This window comes from Phasianus colchicus, chromosome 18 (assembly GCF_987193195.1).
Source record: "Phasianus colchicus chromosome 18, bPhaCol1.hap1.1, whole genome shotgun sequence".
NCBI lineage: Eukaryota > Metazoa > Chordata > Aves > Galliformes > Phasianidae > Phasianus > Phasianus colchicus.
In genome coordinates, this window is record NC_143453.1 from 8,143,101 (window position 1) to 8,161,534 (window position 18,434).

General features: G+C 42.6%; 3 protein-coding genes across 7 annotated transcripts; 1 reads left to right on the forward strand and 2 right to left on the reverse strand.

The window, feature by feature from the left end:
* Positions 1 to 312: 312 nt before the first annotated feature.
* Positions 313 to 4,336, reverse strand: ARPC3 (actin related protein 2/3 complex subunit 3). Its single transcript, XM_031592615.2, has 7 exons — positions 4,179 to 4,336; positions 3,583 to 3,682; positions 2,417 to 2,493; positions 2,203 to 2,271; positions 1,819 to 1,945; positions 1,245 to 1,339; positions 313 to 591 (listed from the first exon to the last, which is right to left on the reverse strand). The coding sequence occupies exons 1-7, from the start codon at positions 4,182 to 4,184 to the stop codon at positions 529 to 531; spliced, it is 537 nt and encodes a 178-aa protein (XP_031448475.1). The 5' UTR covers positions 4,185 to 4,336; the 3' UTR covers positions 313 to 528.
* A 984-nt stretch (positions 4,337 to 5,320) lies between these two features.
* Positions 5,321 to 9,831, reverse strand: GPN3 (GPN-loop GTPase 3). Its single transcript, XM_031592611.2, has 8 exons — positions 9,674 to 9,831; positions 9,491 to 9,599; positions 9,217 to 9,384; positions 7,838 to 7,962; positions 7,243 to 7,358; positions 6,991 to 7,087; positions 6,358 to 6,486; positions 5,321 to 5,789 (listed from the first exon to the last, which is right to left on the reverse strand). The coding sequence occupies exons 1-8, from the start codon at positions 9,719 to 9,721 to the stop codon at positions 5,727 to 5,729; spliced, it is 855 nt and encodes a 284-aa protein (XP_031448471.1). The 5' UTR covers positions 9,722 to 9,831; the 3' UTR covers positions 5,321 to 5,726.
* Positions 9,827 to 15,892, forward strand: DENR (density regulated re-initiation and release factor). 5 transcript variants are annotated; one of them, XM_031592612.2, is made up of 8 exons: positions 9,827 to 9,942; positions 10,812 to 10,926; positions 11,648 to 11,667; positions 11,945 to 12,029; positions 12,645 to 12,728; positions 14,767 to 14,883; positions 15,155 to 15,294; positions 15,618 to 15,892. In XM_031592612.2, exons 2-8 carry the CDS (start codon positions 10,821 to 10,823, stop codon positions 15,660 to 15,662), a joined length of 597 nt encoding a protein of 198 aa, XP_031448472.1. In that variant the 5' UTR covers positions 9,827 to 9,942; positions 10,812 to 10,820; the 3' UTR covers positions 15,663 to 15,892. The 5 variants fall into 5 exon arrangements, with proteins under 5 accessions (XP_031448472.1, XP_031448474.1, XP_089976934.1 ...); XM_031592614.2 differs by having other exon boundaries at positions 9,834 to 9,953; XM_090120808.1 differs by having other exon boundaries at positions 9,924 to 10,017.
* Positions 15,893 to 18,434: the final 2,542 nt, after the last annotated feature.

The following is an 18,434-nucleotide window of genomic DNA, read 5'->3' on the forward strand; positions in this document are numbered from 1 at the left end:
CAATGAGCTCGGACCAGCAGATCCTCAAAACAAACAATATTTGCCAATATCATATCATGGTGGCCTCTTCATCAAAATTTCATTTTTATTTCTTTGAAAGCTAACCATAAGACATAAAGCACTTATCACATTAATTACAAGCTAAGTTTATTGGAGAAAAAAAAAAAGTAAAAAAACACTGCACTCAACATGATACTGAGACTCTAGCCAGCAGAGCAATTACACACCACTCCAGGCACAAACACTTCTCTTTAAACAAAAGCCCTGCTGTAAATGCTAGCTGTAGCCACTGATAATAAAGCAGCCTGCATCTGAAACAGCATGTTAGGAATCATTTATTAAGCACCAGCTTAATAATACTTTCTTACAGTACTCAAATGATCTTTTTACTTTATGTCTCTCTTCCCCTCATTGACTTTTTTCTTCATAAACGCTTTTTTTTTCCTTGGTACAAAATGTATCCAAAACAAAGGCAAAATATTTCATACACCTTGCTGTGGAAATACTTCATATTGCTGCTCTGCCTATTCACTGCCCAGGTCCAGACAGGCTCTTGTTCATGAACTGTCTCTTCACAAAGCAGATCCACCACTGCAGGAGAAAACACATAATCAGAAAACAGGCAAAAAAAGTTTTCATCTTATAAATGAAATAGTGACTTAAAAGTAAGTTTACTACCTATTCCAGTGTATTTATTGCAGTATAATAATGAACAGAGACTGCAACAGAAAGCTATGCCTTTGAAACTAAATTAGCCTGAGTAATTTCATTATTAAATACAAACATATTTGCACATGAAATACGTGATCAGGAGGTAATTCATGCACTGATAGGCTATTTTAAAAAATCCAGATAAAAGGCAAAATGGTCTATTTCAAAGAAGCAATGAGATCAGAACTGCCTGGAAATATAAACAGCATCTCTCATGCCTATTAATTTCTATTTGAAAAGAGTCCCTAGCAAACAGCAAAACTGCAATACTTTGAAGAGTTAAAGGAGAACTGCCTATTACTGCCCCACTGTTTAAAATACCTTGAATTGGAATTTGTTGTCTTACTGTGTTACAGCTGGAAATTTATTGACAACTGGCAGTCCTCTGTTTTGCTAGCCTGGTAAAACCAGGGAAGCCTGCTCCAGAGTTACCCACATCTGATCCCTCACCCTATTCTCTTGCTTCTCTCCAGCTTTCGGAAAAAACAACCAAGCCTCTCATTAAATCTGTGATGATCAGGCCAAATCCTTACCTTGCTAGGCTTGTCACTCTGAGGATCAAATACTTTTTCACAAAGTCGAAGACCAGTTTCTTGCCTGAGCTGCTGCAAGTATGCTCTCATCACCTCTGAAATACAGCATAAAGACAAAATAGCATTAAGTCAAACTAAATTGAGCACACAAGCAGTAGACAACACTGCTTAAAGCAGAAAATGTGAGCTTTCACATCTGTAGGCCCTTGCTGGCTACAGATATCAGATACTGATATCTGTATCAGTAAAATGGATCATCCAAACTGTTTTCTTCTTTCAGTTAAACCTTTGCCCATCATTCTGGGCTTCCTCTTTGCCAGTGTGGGAGTTAGTTCTGGCTTTGTTATAGAATCTATCTAGCAATTACAATTGATGCAAAAGGCAGGCTCAGACCCCTACCACTTTGTTCAGTTGGATCTACAGATTAATGGGAGGCATCAGGCCCCTAAGGCCAGAAAACCTCAGAAAACAGAGCCAGAAGTTTTCAGGGTCAATTTTCTAGTCATAGTAACAAAAATGCAGCTAGTAAAGCATGGACCAAAAGAAGCCTTCAGACTTCTTTGTTTAGTTTTACCTTCCTCTTGCTTGTTGGTAGGTTTGGCATAAATGGCGTTAAGTGGAAAGCCAGGCTCCCCAGGGATTGGGAAATTAGTGATTCCTAGTGTGTACATCTCTTTCTCTCCTTGGCCTTTGGAGTTGCACTGAAAGAACCAACCAAACAATTGATTAAAAGTTATAAATGAAAACTTTAGAGTAAAATATTTTAACACTCACTAAAACATAAAGACTGATCGAGAACAACAACACAACATCTCCATGCAGATCCACAGCCTCAAGTATTTGTGGTTCTGTCAATTGGGACTGCAGTGAACAGAGTTTGTTGTGCCTTTAGAGAAGGTGAATATCAGCAAATACTCTCCTGAGTACAATCTTCAGAACAGACTGGTTCCCTCCTTACCTTCTGCAGCTTTTTCAAGCACTCAGAAATGTAGAGGGTTATGTAGATCAGTGTTCTGTCAGCCTCATTCTGCAAAATAAGAGTAAGCACAGAGCTCAGTCTGTTAGACTATAGGGGACTTCATGGAACTGCTAAGAGTTTGAAATAGGAATGAGTTCATGCCATTGTGACAACAATTTCCTCATAAGAGAAACTATTGCAAAAAAAAAATTACCTTAATTTCATAATTTTTGAAGAAAACATTAGCTTTGAAGTAGTAGATGGCTTCATCTATAATATCTGTATCTTTAGCTAAAAAAAAAAAAAAAAGAAAACAAAAGAAAACCAAAATTAAGCAGTGCATTGCTACACCACATTTGGTCATAACTTTTACACACTGAACAAACAATAATCCTTGCAAAAGCAAAATCGTTTACAAAAAGCAGAGGACTGCACTAAATCTTGCCCATATGAAAGGCTGGTGGTGAACTCTGACCAAAATATTTCTTACTCTTAGTAGGAGTTTTTACTCCCTTCTTCTCTCACTATGACTTCTCAAAGGGCAGCAGGTTGGCAGTTCTCCAGTTTCCTACCAGTTGAGTGACTCACCAGAGTTTTAACAGTATAGAATACTCTGTTAAAGCTCTTTCTGAGGACCCAAAAATATATTTGGAAGAAGTTTACACCACAATCAAACAATCTTCCTCGTTATTATCTTAAAAAAAATAATAAGAGGAGGAAGGGAAGATTACATAGTGAGAAGTTGACTTGCAGCTTTCGCTTTCTTTTACAAACATTGAAGACTGCTTAAATTCTGAAATATTTCCTTTTTCAAACTGAATCACCACACTACTGGGAGATATCATGCCTGGGAAATTCAATTCCATGTGCTAAAGGGGAATTCATAGCAGATTGTCTGTAAAATTCTTCAGTACTGAGATGCCTAATGCTGAAGCTTAGATTTTTGCTGCCCTACAGTGTTGCCTATCTCCTTCCTCATCCTTTAGAACAGCTAAGCATCCTCAGCCACTGCACCAAAGCTGAGTTCTGCAGCTAAACCCCCACTTCCTCTGACAGCAAAGGGTTCACACCACCGTGTCCTCCTCACAGCCTGCTGAAAAGCACACCGAGGCACAGGAGGAAGTGTGAAAATAGCATCTGTAGGCAGTGCTAATTGCTAAAGCAACTGAATTACCTGGAGCTGCTCCAGATAACAACCATAGCATCATTATTTTCTGTGTTTTGCACCACTTGAGTATCTGAAAATTCTGTCTTCCTCTGTAAAACATTCAATTTCTAAGCCACAACTTTTCTGCTCTGGTAGGCCTGATCTGGAGTAAGCTGTGAAAAATGATTACTAGCAAAACACAAAGGGCTTTTCACAGATTCTTGTAAACTTACTTTCTCGAGGTGCTGGGCCTTTGAACTGGCTTCTGATGGGTAACAGTGCCATGTTACCCACTAGCTTGGTATCTGAGTCCATTAAAGTTGAATGGTAAGCCTAGAGACAGGGGAAGGCTGGTTGTTATTGCTGCAGAAAACTGCCCTTCCAGCATCCTGCTGGCAGCGCTGCTCACGGCTCTCCCAGGTCATCAAACACAAATCAGAGTTTTGTTGGTTAGTGCTGTCTCCAGCAACCTTTCCTCGCACAAACAACAGTCATTTCTTAATTAGGCCCTCTGTAACTCAGCACCATTCTGGTGATAGCCACAAAAGCACCATCCTGGAACCATTCAGGATGGAAGAGCACGGGCTGAGAGGGCTGTGCTGCCCATAGAGGGGAGGGATTTGGGGAGAGCTGAGCCAGGAGGGAAAAAAAAAGAGGAAGAAAGAGGAAGACGGCAGCCTACAACCACATCAATCCGCTCCTCAGTGCGACGCTCCCGCCTACAGCCCGTCTCCCACCCGCGCAGCCGCCCCCAGCCCGGCCCCACAGCGCGGTCCCGGCGCTCAGCGCCCGCCCTGCCCCTGCCCTGCCCGCGCCCCGCTCCCCTCACCGGCATGGCGAAGGGCAGAGCGCAGCTCGGTGCGAGGGCAGCGTCGCTGAGCTCGCAGCAAACCTTCCTCTTCTTTCAGGAAATGAGGCAGCGGGGCGGTGCGAGAAGGGGAAGCCGCAGCCTGCACCGCCCCGAGGAGCCGCTCCCTGACGGGGAAGCGCAGAACCGACCTCCCCCCAGCCCCGGGTTGGGTCTGAGGGGAACCGTCGGCTCCTCGTGTGAGCCTGAGTGCCCCGTTCGGCACCATCGCTGCCTCGTCGCATGAGTCAGGCCGAAAAAATGGGGAGATTTGGAGCTGAAGGGCTGGGTTTCTCCTTTCCGCGAGCAGAGGAAACCTCTGCTTGAGGGTGGGCTGAGGGAGGTGGAGGAAAAGAAGGCTGCAAGGAGTCATTGCAGCGGCCCAAAGGGTGCTACAGAACAGCTGGGACGTGTTCTTCAGCGGTTTTAAACTAATAAGGGCGGGTTTAAATGAGATATTAGGAAGAAATTCTTCACTATGGGCGCGGCAAGGCACTGCTGTGGGTGCCCCAGCCCTGGAGGTGCTCAAGGCCAGCTTGGGTGGGGCTGTAGGCAGCCTGCTGATGGCTGGCAGTCCTGCCATGGACTGGGGTTGAAACCTGGATGGTCTTGAAGGCTCCTTCCAACCCAAACCATTCTGCGATTTGATAACATGTCCAGAGGATGTGCAAGGCTGGAATCAAGCTACATCAAGCCCTGCCAGGATGTGATTAATTCAGCATAGGCATCGAATGACTTGCCACATAATGAGGTTATATTGTAACTATTAAACATAGTCAGGATTCCTGGCTCCATGCATCAAAGTCTCCATGAGCTGTGTTTTCTAACCTCCTTCTGGTTATGGCAGTGACTACCATGAACTCTCATCTAACTGTCCAGTGCTGGGAGTAAGTTTGTCATATCCTCAGGTTTAGATAAGTGCCACTGCCTCAATTCAATCACTGGTTTGGTTTACCAAGCTGTTCCTCCAAAATGACTTTAGATGCTCTTATTCTACTAAGGTACTTGGCTGACATTTTGTATGGGATAATTTCTAAAACATGAACTATATATTACATAGAGAAAGATGACATGCCTATATATGGGCATTTACTGATACTAAGCTTTACATAACCATGAGGCCCTTTATAGAAAATACTTTTATTCAGTAACTCCATGAATAAAACTCATTTCTTAGGATCAAGGAAAGGTTTATAAATACTTGGACATGACTAGCAGGAAAACATCCTCCAATTCAGCTAAAAGTAGCTAATAAATTGGACTAATAAATTTTAGGAGAAGTAATAAAAAATATTTTGAAAACACTCAAGAATCCAGGAATATTCTGTATTTACAAAAGAACTATAAACAGTAATATAGCTCACTATATTCTGTCATATAAACTGTCATATAGCTCCCTTTTCACTAGAAATGTTAGTTATCTTAAAGGCAAAACATCAAATAAATATGTTTGTGTGGAGGGGAATGTTTTTTGTTTTCTTTAAAACACACAAGCAATGTATTTTCTTCCTCTTTTCCAACATTTGCTTTCTACTCATTCACATGATCTTGAAAATACTCATCCACAAGTGCAGATTTATCTTCTTCATATTCCTGCCAACGAGAAAACAAAAAGCATAAAACCTGACTTTTCTCTAGTGACTGCTGGACATCGTCAGTTCTGCAATGCTTTATTTTAGTCACTACAACAATGCCCAACATTGTTCTACAAAACAAGGAGCAAAACCTTCTGAAAAGCAGTTTGTGTCTAAAGCTATCCAAGATGTATACATCAAAATCTAGATGCAGTTATTTTGAATATTTAGAGAGTAGAAAATTGAATTTTAAAAAACGTTATAGAACTTCTGGACTTATTCCTTACGATATATGAACTGAATGATAAAAGTAAACAGAACTTGGAATTGATTTTAATCCATCTTTAATCCAATTGATCTTCCATCATGCATTTTACATGACGGATGTATGAAAGATTAGGAATGGTTTTACAGCATATGGACTCAATGCAGAAATTTTAGGGGAAGCTTGAACAGATATGCAGGTAGAGATCTTAGTGGTCTACAATCATCTTTTCTCATCTTTAGAATTCAAAGAACATACTTCTATTTTGATTTGTATTATGGATCCTTTCTAATGTTTCATCTTATCTTCAGAAGTACCTTACCTTTGGTTCTTTAAATTCAAGATCTTCTCCATACTGGATGGTAGTGTCTATGTGCTGCAGAACTATGTTTATACTTTCCTCATCAGAGCGATCAAAAGGTAGAAATCGAACCATACCATAGTCGTCAATCTACAGCAAGGATTCAAAAGACATCAGTAGGGAAATACACTAAGTTTTCTTGCACCATTCCTGCAAGCTATGCTCAGCAGTCTGGACAAGGAAAATCTAAGGCTGCTTAAAGCCACACTGCAAGCTAATGGCAATTCCCCACTCTGAATTCCTGGCTGTCAGTCCAAACTTTTACCCAGTCAATAAAGCTGTCTCCTAAAATTGCTAATAGAATATGATTCACATGAATTTTACTGGCTACAGCAAAAGAATCTTATGCTAACCTGAACCATCAAAAGCTGAAGTTAGGACAGGCAAAAAGAAAAATGTTCAAGTGCCTGGTGATCTTTTAGATTCAGGCTTTGCTAATAAATTTGCAGGTAAACACAATGACCTCAGGGGGCAGGGGGAGAATGTTATAGTACATACAGTATCTAGCACAGCAGCAAAGTCAGTAACCACAAAGTATAGTTTACAAGTATGCAGCTGAATTAAAGAATACCAGTTAAAGAGCACTATACGTACCAATCCACATATGGACTTAGTCAGTTTTTTAAACATTTTGCTTTTCAATATATTAGTAGAATCTTCAATCATAGAATACATATCTGGATCTAAGTACCTGAGAGAAACAAAGCCATCATTAACAACAAAATACAGAACAAATGAGTCACTATGCTTTTACACAACTACCACAACCACCCATCATTCTGTGATTGTGAGTGAAGTTTACATCAAGATATTACACTACAGAGAAAGTAATGCTTTGGAACTTACTTTTCTATTTCCTTCTTAGCTTTCTTGCTCAGCAAATCCATTTTAGTCATGATGTTAATCTGTGGAATCTCTAAAGAGATCATTGCACTGAGTGCTGCCAGAATTCCAGATATAAACTTAAGGAATATGAAAAATGTAGTTAAGTACAGAAAAGCAGGACACTACCACAGACCAAGCCTAACTTATAATATATTGTACATGGGCATGAGGAATCATTATCTCTGTTGGAAAAGGGAGGTGCTAAGGTACCTGGCTGCAATCTATTTCCAGAGCTCTGAAGCACGATATGCCACCGAAAAGGAAATTAAGAAGACTGAAAGCCCTTCTCAGGATTCTTATTGCTCGACAGGGAAAGGGGTCATTCTCTCTCTAAACTGAGAAAGCTCCTATAGAACAACAATTCAATTTAGGTTGAAATGGACTTTAAGACATTGTCTGGTCTCTATAACTGAGGCAGCTGAAGACAGCAATCAGATCTCTCCCCGCTTAGCATTCCTTCCTTTGGACCAAACAAACCAAGTTCCCTTTCTTATTCTATACCAGTATGGACTCTGTAAAACTTTACAAGAATTTGTACAAGATTTCAAATGGATACCTTAAAAGACTCCACCATGAACTGAGAATCGACAAGAAACACTCCACAGACACGGAATTCCCACTGCTGAAGCTGTTCCACCAGCTGTTTCATCACTGGCAAATGTGTATAGAGTTCGATCTGACCTAAGACACACTTTGGATATCAGTATGCAGAAATGTAAAGCTAATAGAAACAGCTCACAGTTATTAGTGATAGAAATATTGGCATTACACTTAATATGAATAACAGCTAATAAAGCACTCTTTTCAGACAACTGTGCCTGTATTTGGATGGAATCATACAGTAAATCTGGAGAAGAAAAAAAAACTGTATTTTCCTCTCTTGATCTCCAGTTAGCATTTGTTAGCAGTTGCCATAGACTTCCCCCACTGTATGCTGTCACCCAAATTCAAATGGGGCCAAGTTCACTTCTGAAGCATCTGAAAGTGACTCCTGACAACCATTAATAAACCCAAAAATGTATGAAAATGAGGCTGAGGGGAGACCTCACCACTCACTACAGGAACCTGAAAGGAGATTGCAGCAAATCATGTGACAAGAGATAGAATGTGAGGAAATGGCATTAAGCTGCACAGAGGGAGCTTTAGATTGGATGCTGTATGGGAACTGTTTGAACCACTGACTGAGCACCAGGAGAAAAGACCTGGTCAGCCCTGGAAGCACAGGTGAAGGCAATTCATGAGTGTGACCAGAAGGGGCGGAGCCTGGCTCTTAGATCTCATTTAAGGGCTGACTACCACTGTGGAAGGATCTCTTTCTGGAGATTCCTCCTCTGTGGAGTTTTCTCTACAAACCTAGATCCTCAGAGATAGGTGAGCAATTCTTTTGTTTCTTATGTAGTATCTTCCTATTGCACTGGTCTTTCTGCCATTACAGATGTCAGGAAGAATTTTTTCATGGATTGGGCTGCCCTGTGGTGAATCTTCCAGCCCTGGACTGAGGGGAGACCTCATGGTAGCCCAAAGCTCCCTCACAATTGGAGCAGATAGGAAGTGCTGAGCTCTGGTGGTAGTGACAGGGGCTGAAAATGGCATGGAGCTGTGTCAGGAGAGGGCTGTCAGACTGGGTATTAGGGAAAGGTTCTGTATTAGAACCAGAGGGCACAGCCCTGAGCTGCCAGAGTTCTAGAAGCATTTGGACAAAAAGGTCTCAGACCCAGGGTTTGGATTTTGGGTGGTACTCTGTGAAGCCTGGGATTGGACCTGATGATCCTTACGGGTCCCTTCCAGCTCAGGATATTCTATGATTTGGAATTTCGGGTCACGGTTCTGTGGTGGTTCTGGCAGCATTATGTGGTGGTTGGACTCGACCAATTCATGGCTCTTTTCCAACCTCTGCATACCAAGTATGACATCAAAACACACATATCTGTTTACCTGGGCAGTCAAACAGTATATAATCATCCTCCACGTGCCCGAGGCTTTCCTCCAGCCAGTTGAAGTTATTGGCAAAGTACTCCATGCAGAACACCAGGCCACCATTGGGACCGAACCGCAAGGAATCATCCTCCATCACATCATCCACCTCGATGAGCTCCCGTATGTCTGCAACAACACTACGCTTACGGACGTGGGCAGCACAAGGCTGCCATGATAAGCTCCTGTCCCCCCAGCTCTCTCCGGACGCCAGGTAGGGGCAGAGTGCACTCACCTGCCATGACGGGATAGCTGAAGAACTCGGCGGCCGGGTCCAGGTTAACCACCTGCACGGCGCGGCCCAGCGCCTCGCAGTGCTGCAGCATGGTGGAGCAGTACGTGCTCTGCAAGGCACACGCACGCTGTCAGCGCCCGCTCGTCGCCATTCCCCCGTCCCCGTCTCTCCGACCCTTCTCACCTTGCCGCTGCCCGCCGGGCCCATCACCAGCTGCGCGTAGCGCGGCATGCCGGCCTCCGCGCAACGCAAGACCGGCGGCGCTTGACCCCTCCGCCGCTCCGTAGCGCGAAGGTCCCGCGGGTGCCTCCCGGCTACGGAGCGGCTGAGGGCTCAGAACGAGCAGCTCTCGCGAGATTTCGGTGGCGGCGCAGCGAGGGCGCGCGTGCCGTGCGGTGCGTGCAGCTGCAGCCGCCGCCTGAGGAGGAGCCGCGGCCTGAGGGGCCGCCCGGGTAACGCCACGGTGCTGCGGCCGCCGGGCTCCGCGCGCCTCTCTGCCTCATTTCCCCCCTCCCACGCTCCTCATGGTACCCTTCCCCACCCCGCCTGCTGTCCCCCGGTCCCTCTGCACCCTCCCGGCCCCTGTCGGAGCCCAGCAGCCTACCTACCCGTCGTTGCCCGGGGCCCGTCGCCGCCTCTTGGGGGTTCCCTGCCCCTCCCCGCCCCTCGGGCTCCCGGGTCCGTTCCCTCGGCTGTGTTGCGGCTCCTGCTGGCTCCGAGTCTTCGCAGACACAGCCCTGGTGGTCCCGGGGCTCCGTCGTGCACTGAGCCCCACTGTTGGTTCCTATTTTCGAAGCCCCTTACCTGGAAACGCGTGCCTATAAACCGCTGCTGAGGGTATCAGTTGAGTCGGGTTGGCTTGTGATTTTTTAAATTTAATTTTAGTTTTTTGCCATTGTCTTCAGATCAGCTCTGGACTTCTCAGACACTGATTTAAATAACCTCTCATTTCCAAATGCACCCCTTCCACACCGTGCTGCCACTGCTCACCTATCACTGATAAAATACCCCGTGTTTTGCTTCGGTTGCTCTGTATCTCCATGTGTTGTTCATGCACATCTTCCTTCATTTTACATTGAATTTTGTTCCAATTTGCTTTCTCCCTTATGTACTACAATTCCAAAGTTCTTGGTATCTTTTGCATCTGCTTTTCGCTGTTTCTTGACAGCTGTTTTTTTTTTTACTCCTTGACTACTTCTCTTACAGTTGCACCTCTTTTCTCTGGGCTTTGTAGCTTGGTCAGTCTCTGGGGGTTTATTATGTAGGCAATGATGTAAATAATACAAAACATAACATGACTCTTTGATTTTGCAACCTGCAGGCTTGTGACATGGCCACAGACGTAGCTGAGCCTGTGGTCCCTGACTGTAGAGGAGACATAAGGAGTGGTGCCAAGTCGGATGCTGACTACCCTCTTCGGGTCCTCTACTGCGGAGGCAAGTGCTGAAGGGGCAGCTGCCCACAGTTCTTACAATGGGGTGTTAGTAAGGGCAGCCAAGCAGAAAAAGTGAGACGGTTGGAGGTTCTCTTTTGGTCAGCTTTGAGTCAGATAGACCATGGTCAGGGTGACCTTTCTGATGGAGGTGCTGATGATTTTCTGTATATGAAAGCTCTGGAGTGGTGCTCAGACATTTTGAGCAAAGATTTGTTCCCACAGAAAGTTGGTAAAACCTTTAGCACAGAAAAGCCTGTTGGTATGAGAGCAAGGAATAAAGGGAAGTAATTGATGCACTGTTTGGGACTATGCTTTACTCATATTTGTAGTCATGTGTCTGGATTTTTAAAAGGATATAATGTTGAGGTCTGTGTTTTAGATAAATATGTATTTTGCATTGGGTTTGAATACTGTTGCAGGATTCCTATTGTGAACGAGGCTGCATTGTTGGTTTGGGTGTGTTCTGTAGGATGAAGACCACCTAAGAAATTGGGCATCTGTCATAGCTGCTGTTCTGATAGATTTATCTTAATGCACAGCATGAAAGCAAATGACTAAGAGAAAAAATAGAGTGGTATCAGTTGTCATCTTTTGAATCAGCATATGTTTATTACAAGATGTTGTGATGAAAGAAAGCTTCAGAATACCAGTTTAACTAGAACACTAACGCTGTAAGCGGATAACTCAATTTAATTTCTTTTTTTTTTTCCCTCCTGCTCCAGTCTGTTCATTGCCAACAGAGGTGAGTTAGTTTTTTTGTTTCTTCTTTCCATTGTATGACTTCTACGATGATTCTTTCTGATCTTTTCTTGCTTTCAGTTGTGCTGATTCTGTACTTTTATCTGCTGTCATCTTTAGGATGTCATGTGTCTTCCTGTGTGCTGGTGAAGCATTGGTATTTGGAGAGCTAAGGAGAAATGACTGGGCTAAATAAATAGCAAAAGGATTTTGTTGTTTTTGTTCGTGAGGTATCTTGTAATTACTTTGCTAACAGCATTTATGTGGCCTTTCTTCTCTAGTACTGCGAATATATGCCTGATGTGACTAAATGCAGACAATGGTTAGAAAAGAATTTTCCAGATGAGTTTGCAAAACTTACAGTAGGTGAGAATCTTCCTTTATTCCTGGTTAATATGTGTACTTGGACGTACTCACAAATTCTTGAGCGTGCCCATTTCTCATCTCTTCCATCTGCATTGAGTCTGAAAATTAAATTATTTTCCCAAACGTTTAGCATGCTTTTGGATGCTGTGAAAACAAGTTTGATAATGTCAGAAAAAAATCAGAAATAATGTTTGGCCCGTATTAAGGTTTCTACAATGAGCACTGTGACAGCATGCAGTTGCTTCCTGCCAAAGCTAATTTATCCAATTTTATGTCTTTGCAGTGTAGGCAGTGGGTTGCTGGGAGACAGGTCATTAGTGCTATGGTACTTGCTGATTTGAATTTCCAGTGTCAGTAATTTTTGTCTTTTTCTGGAGATTACTGAAGGAGACTATTAAAGTTGTAACTGTATCTTTGATATGAAGGTCACAAGCCTAATTTGACCAAAGACTTTAAGGAACATGCATCAGTCAGGGGTTGCTGCACTAGAGCTAACTACTTAGGGGCCCACTGAAATGTCAGTGTAGCTGATTTCTTGTTTCTTTAAGGGCATGTGTTAGTCACTGCTAATTTTGTTCTTTTGTTCTCTCACCATTCCTCTCTGATGTATTTAAGAAAATTCACCGAAACAGGAAGCTGGGGTTGGAGAAGGCCAAGGAACTGCAGGAGAAGAAGAAGAGAAGAAGAAGCAAAAGAGAGGCAAGGTCTAAATAGTTGCTTGTGGTATTGATTTATAAGCTCTTGGGGTCATCTTTTCCTGATCTGTGGGGTTAGACTGTGACACAGCTTCCTTGCTTTTTGGTTGTGTTAGCTATGCTGTGACTGCAGAAAAAGTATCAAATAAATTCCTTTCAATTAGCAGCAGAGTTTGCACAGAGGAATATGCTAACAAAGGAACTGTACAGTAGTAGCAGTAAGTGAAAGGTGAGCTTCTTTTATGTGCTCCTGTCATTGCTGTGGCACTTATTCAGAGAGTACTTATTCTCAACTTGAAATCAGCTGGTGTACCTCCCAAAAGGTTTCTGCTTTGTGTAGCAGCAGTTCATAGGTTGCTTGCAGAGTAGAACAAAGATTGCTTTCCTCTCTCAATGCCTCAAGCCACTACTTTTGCCTTTTTTTCCTTCTGTCTCTCCCCAGAATTCTCGTAACAGAATTTGGTTTTACACTTCAGCTCTATTTGTCTCCATTAACAGCTGTGTCTGTTCTAGCACAGATAGAGCTATGCACTATCTAAGAACAGATACTGTTTTATTGTTGGATTTCTCTGTTTAATTAACATAGTTTTCCACCATAAATTAGAATACTGTGGTTATTAATACATATTTGCCTGTCTGATGTCAGCTGTGCCTGTAGTGCTTCATAAATGATGGTTTGTAGCCCACTGAGATTCATATTTTAAGCAACATATCCCTGCAATGTTTTATTTGTTTGCCTTGGTAACCAGTTATGTTTATCCTTGTCCATGGGATATATGTAGTGACAAAAGTAACTTTATATTCTCTAGCTTGGGTGCTTTTTTTCAGACGCTTCAGAACACTTTCTTTAAATGTTATGTCATTGTGTGGCATGCTATGGATAGTTCTCAGCTTGGCTTTGGTCATAAAATAAGTGTTTAAAATATTTGTGGGTGAAAATGGAAATCCAGAAATGGAATCTGAAGTTTTGTGACAATTTAAAGTATAGTGTAAAGTATGATGGCACAATTCTGAAGAGAGAGGGTGAGAAGAAAACAAACAAGCAGAAATTTACTGCAGGTATTGACTGTAGAAACTTTGAGAGAGAAATTTACTGCCTTAAGTTATTATATGCCAATTTCTAGTAATGCAGAATTGAAATTGCTGCATTTTAGGGGGAAAAAAGCATTCACAAGAAGTTAGTTTGCTGGACATAGATTCTTAAAAGTTTTCTTGGTGAGAAAGCTCTGGAACAGTACTTTAGTTACCCTGGGGTAACTTGATGAGTGTATACAAAGTTAGCTGAGATCATAATCTGATTTGAAGAATTCTAATGAGTGGGATTAATCTTCTGCATGCCTTACTCTGACTTATATTTACCTAATTTGTGAAGCATTCCCTCAGGTTGCCCTAGAAATAGACAGTAAATAAGAAATGAAATCATGTGCAAGTTTGGCAGTCAACTACTGTAGCTGCCTTCTGCTTGAGGTGTGGTGTTCTGATGGGGCTGGGTTTTTTTCCTGCTAACCTTTATATAAATTTGTTTTGTACTGCAGTCCTGTGTTGACACTTAGAACATCATGTGCTGTTTAACACAGCAGTCTAAGCAGGCAAGGTTTCTTAGCCTTAGTAAATAGACATAACTAATTTTCTTTGCCTCAGACAAAAACCATGAAGATATTAAAGTAACAATTTGTTCCTAACTAAGATGAATACCAAAGAAAAATCCTTTAAAGAGGAGTGTAAACCAAATGCAGTTGTTAGTGGAATGTGGGAAACTCCCATCAGGGTTCTGATGTGCATTCTGTACTTTAATGCACATTTGACATGCATATGTTGGTATTTCTTGTAACATTAAGTTTTGACCTAGGATCTTTCTTTTAAGAAATTAAATTAAAGGGTTCTGAATGGGAGATGACTAACATCCAAAATACATTTTTGTTTACAGACACGGACTGGGAGATAGGCTTTTTTGTTTACAGGACTGAAATGTAGCCTTGTAGTCTTTTTTTCTTTAACTGTTATGTCCTTTAACTAATCATCTAATATATTCTGCTTTAAAGGTGGAAGAGGTCAGATAAAACAGAAAAAGAAGACTGTACCACAAAAAGTCACAATAGCTAAAATTCCTAGAGCAAAGAAAAAATATGTCACAAGAGTCTGTGGCCTTGCAACGTTCGGTGAGTTGACATTTGTTAGGTGTGTTGTGTAGGTTTTAGATGTGCTTGCCCTCAACCTCACCTGATCTAGAGTCTTAGCTTCTTTAACGTGAGGAGAAAAGGTAACCTTTAAGGTATTTCTTCTGATTGTGCTACCTTGAGTGGTTTGCAGAATTTCAATGGAAATACCGTGGTCTGGATTTTAAACTACCACTGGTTAATACAGTTTTAATTATGAGAAGATCTGGTATGATGATGACTGTACTTAAACTGTCGGTTTTCCCGTACACAGAAATCGATCTTAAGGAAGCACAAAGGTTTTTTGCTCAGAAATTTTCCTGCGGTGCCTCAGTAACAGGAGAAGATGAAATCATCATCCAGGGAGATTTCACAGATGACATTATCGATGTAATCCAGGAGAAGTGGCCTGAGGTAATCAGTGATTTCTTCTGTAAGAGCTCTAGTTTTCAGTAATAGCCTGCGACGTTTCTAGTGATTTTCAGAAGCAGATGTAATCTTTGGCAGCACAGGCTGTTGTGCAGAAGTAAACAACCTATTGTTGCCCCCTTAGCTATGAACCATTAGGTTAAGGAGTGATTAAAGTTGAATTCTGTTTCAGTAGTCCAAAAAAAAACGAAACTCCCAGAGCATGGAGTGCTGAAAGCTTCCCCACTTCATTGCACGTACAGCAATGAGACATGCAAGAAGGAAATATATTTAATGTGCTGTTTTGGCTTTTGTTTTTTCTTCCCTAGGTGGATGATGATAGCATTGAGGATCTTGGAGAAGTCAAGAAGTGATGGTTGAAGACTACCTTTATTTAATTATATGGTTTTAAATGACATAGCCAAAGTTAGGCTTCTAAACCCATGGATTCTGCAGTGATGCTGTGGAGAGCCCACATCCTTGGCAATTTCACTGTTCTGTATAGGCTGCTTGGATTTTTTTGTTGTGATATTTGCTGAAGTAAAATTGGGGTCTATCATGCCTACGCATGAAGATTGAAATAAAATTCCTCTTCTTCACTGAAGATGGCTTCTGTTTTCTGAAGAGCTACTTTCATTCCTAATCTTATAGAGAAACAATAATTTAAGTAATTAAGAATTTTCTGCTGAATGAAGCATTTCAGGCATACGTTAAGCATACAGAAGCATGCAGCTCTGACTTACCAGCATAAAATCTGAGAAATCAGAGTGGGAGGAATGCTCCACGAGTTTGCTTGCGGGAAAATGTATTTTAAAAGATAGTGGTGCTTCTAACGAGCTAGCTGCTCTGTTATAAAGCTTAGCAGGGCAGTTACTTCCATTCATTGACCTCCGGTTGGGTTCACGCGTGTCCGCTCAGCATTATTAATTTCCGCGTTTTTCCGAGCAGCTCGGCTGTCCCGCACATCCTAAGCTGGCAGCCCGCGGTCTCCCGGCCGGGACGGGATTCGAACCCGCGGTCCCTCCTCTGCGATGGGCGGCGCTCAACGGCTGCGTGAGGCGGGCGGCGCGGTGACGTCGCTCGAGAGCCTCAGTCCGTGTGGTGCTGGGGCCGTGCGGCGCTGTGTGGGATCTCCTCACAGATTTTAGAGGAGATTTGTTTATTTTAATCCGTTTTTGCGGCGTTTACGCGTCTGAGGCAGCCTGGGCGGGTCATCCTGTAACCGTGGGCTGCCTCCTTGACGCGTGTTCCAGTCAGAATCACTGCCCGACTTCCCGCGCAGCTCCCCCGGCGCTGCCGCGCTCGGCTTCTCCTCAGCGCTGGCTGTGGGGTGATTGCAGGCAGCGCCCGCCAGCCACCACACACAGCGCCCGGTGGGGGTGGGCTCTGCCTGTAACGCAAAAACATTCGGACTTATAACCTGGAGTTCACTGTCAGGATCCTTGTGTTCATACGTGGTTTTAGCCATAGCTGTACAATTGTATCTGCTTAGTTCTGCAGTGAGCAAACAATACCCTCATAGCAAGAAAGCAGGGCACCTTGATGAGATAACAGCTCGTGTGTGAGCAGAAAGGCTGAGAAGTCCTGTGAAAGGCAGATGGAGGTGAATGTAGGGCTGCACGTGTGCCTGAGAGGAGTCGTGCTGTCTGAAGGGACGTGGTGTGCAAAAACATTAAATAAAATGGTTTTCAAGAGACTTACAAGCCTTCAGACCTGTGTTCATTAGAGCTTTGCGAGGCACGTTCAGTTTTTCTGTTGCAAGTAATTGGTGTGTTATCTTTCATGTTTCCATTTCCAAAAAAATTCTGTCGGCACTCCTTGTTCTGGAATTCTGCAGAATTTGGAAGCACATAATAACAATTTATGCTGAGCATCAAACAGAAATCAAGTTTCTGTAGTTTTGGTTCGGCGTGGTTTGCTTTTAGAGGACCACTGCAGTCCTGCAATAGAAATAGTGTTTATTGCTATGCAGCGTTTTCCTAAATGCATGCAGAGATGGCCCTGTCGATTTGGAAGGCTTTGAGTGTAATTTGACTGCAAATATATAAAAATAGCTTGTTTAGAACAAATAAAGCAGCACAGGTATGAAAAAAAACTGGCTTCCTTTCTGTCTTCTCCAGGATGCCAGTTCCTACACAAGTAAACTGCAGTGTGCGTTGCCTGAATCTCAACAGGTTGGGAGCTTAGCAATCTCCTCCACTTGCAAACAACAGCAGCATTAACACGGTGCTTACTGCTCATCTACAGCTGGGAAGAGTGGTTGTGAACGTGACGCTTGACCTGTGCAATGACATGATAAATAATGCTCTCCATGCTTTGCTGTAGAACACGTTTCAACATGTGTGAAACACTTAAATATTTCTGTTGGATTCTTTATGGCTCGTCAAGGTCATGATAGGATTTGACTTTTTCATGCATCCAAACAGATGGGAGGAAGAAGTCATTTTAGAGCAAGCTGTAGGAGGTCTGGAAAAAAGTGAACACAAGTGTGACTTTCACTCAGAACTGGTTTATTATCTGTCTGTATTTGTGGAAAGGAGGACAGTGTAGGAAAAGGTGGTATATAGAATAGTTTTCTGTGAACTTAAACCTTACTCTCTGTGTAAACAACCATGGAATTTATGTGGGTTAATAGTTCTAGTTTCTTTCATTATAGGATCAGAGAACATGCTGAAGGGGGAAAGAACCTGTGTATAGCTGTCATGGCAGTGCATGTAATCAATGTGAACTTTAATTGGGAGTTTTTGTTCCAAATACGTGAGCAATAGAAGTAATTTGAGAAAGTGGCACTAGTTTGTTTTCATAAATATCCATATCAATTTCTGCCTTTTTTGTCATGATTTGTAGTGATTGTACCACTAGAAATGAGTAAACTAATGTGTATCACAAAGATAGGATTTGGGCTCTTGGTTTTAAATCAGGGTGCTGATGAAAAGGCTGCATGCTGAATCCTCAGCTCTGCTTTCCTCTGAAAGGTATTACTTCACCTTATAGCCTTAGATGAACTTGACCAGAATAATGTAAGTACCAGACAAACAAAAGGAGCTCTGATAACATTCAGAACCAGAAAACCTTAGTTGAGCTGGTACTGACTGAGAGAGTGTAAAGATTGTGTGCCAGCATTTGCATAAACTGAAAGGGTATTT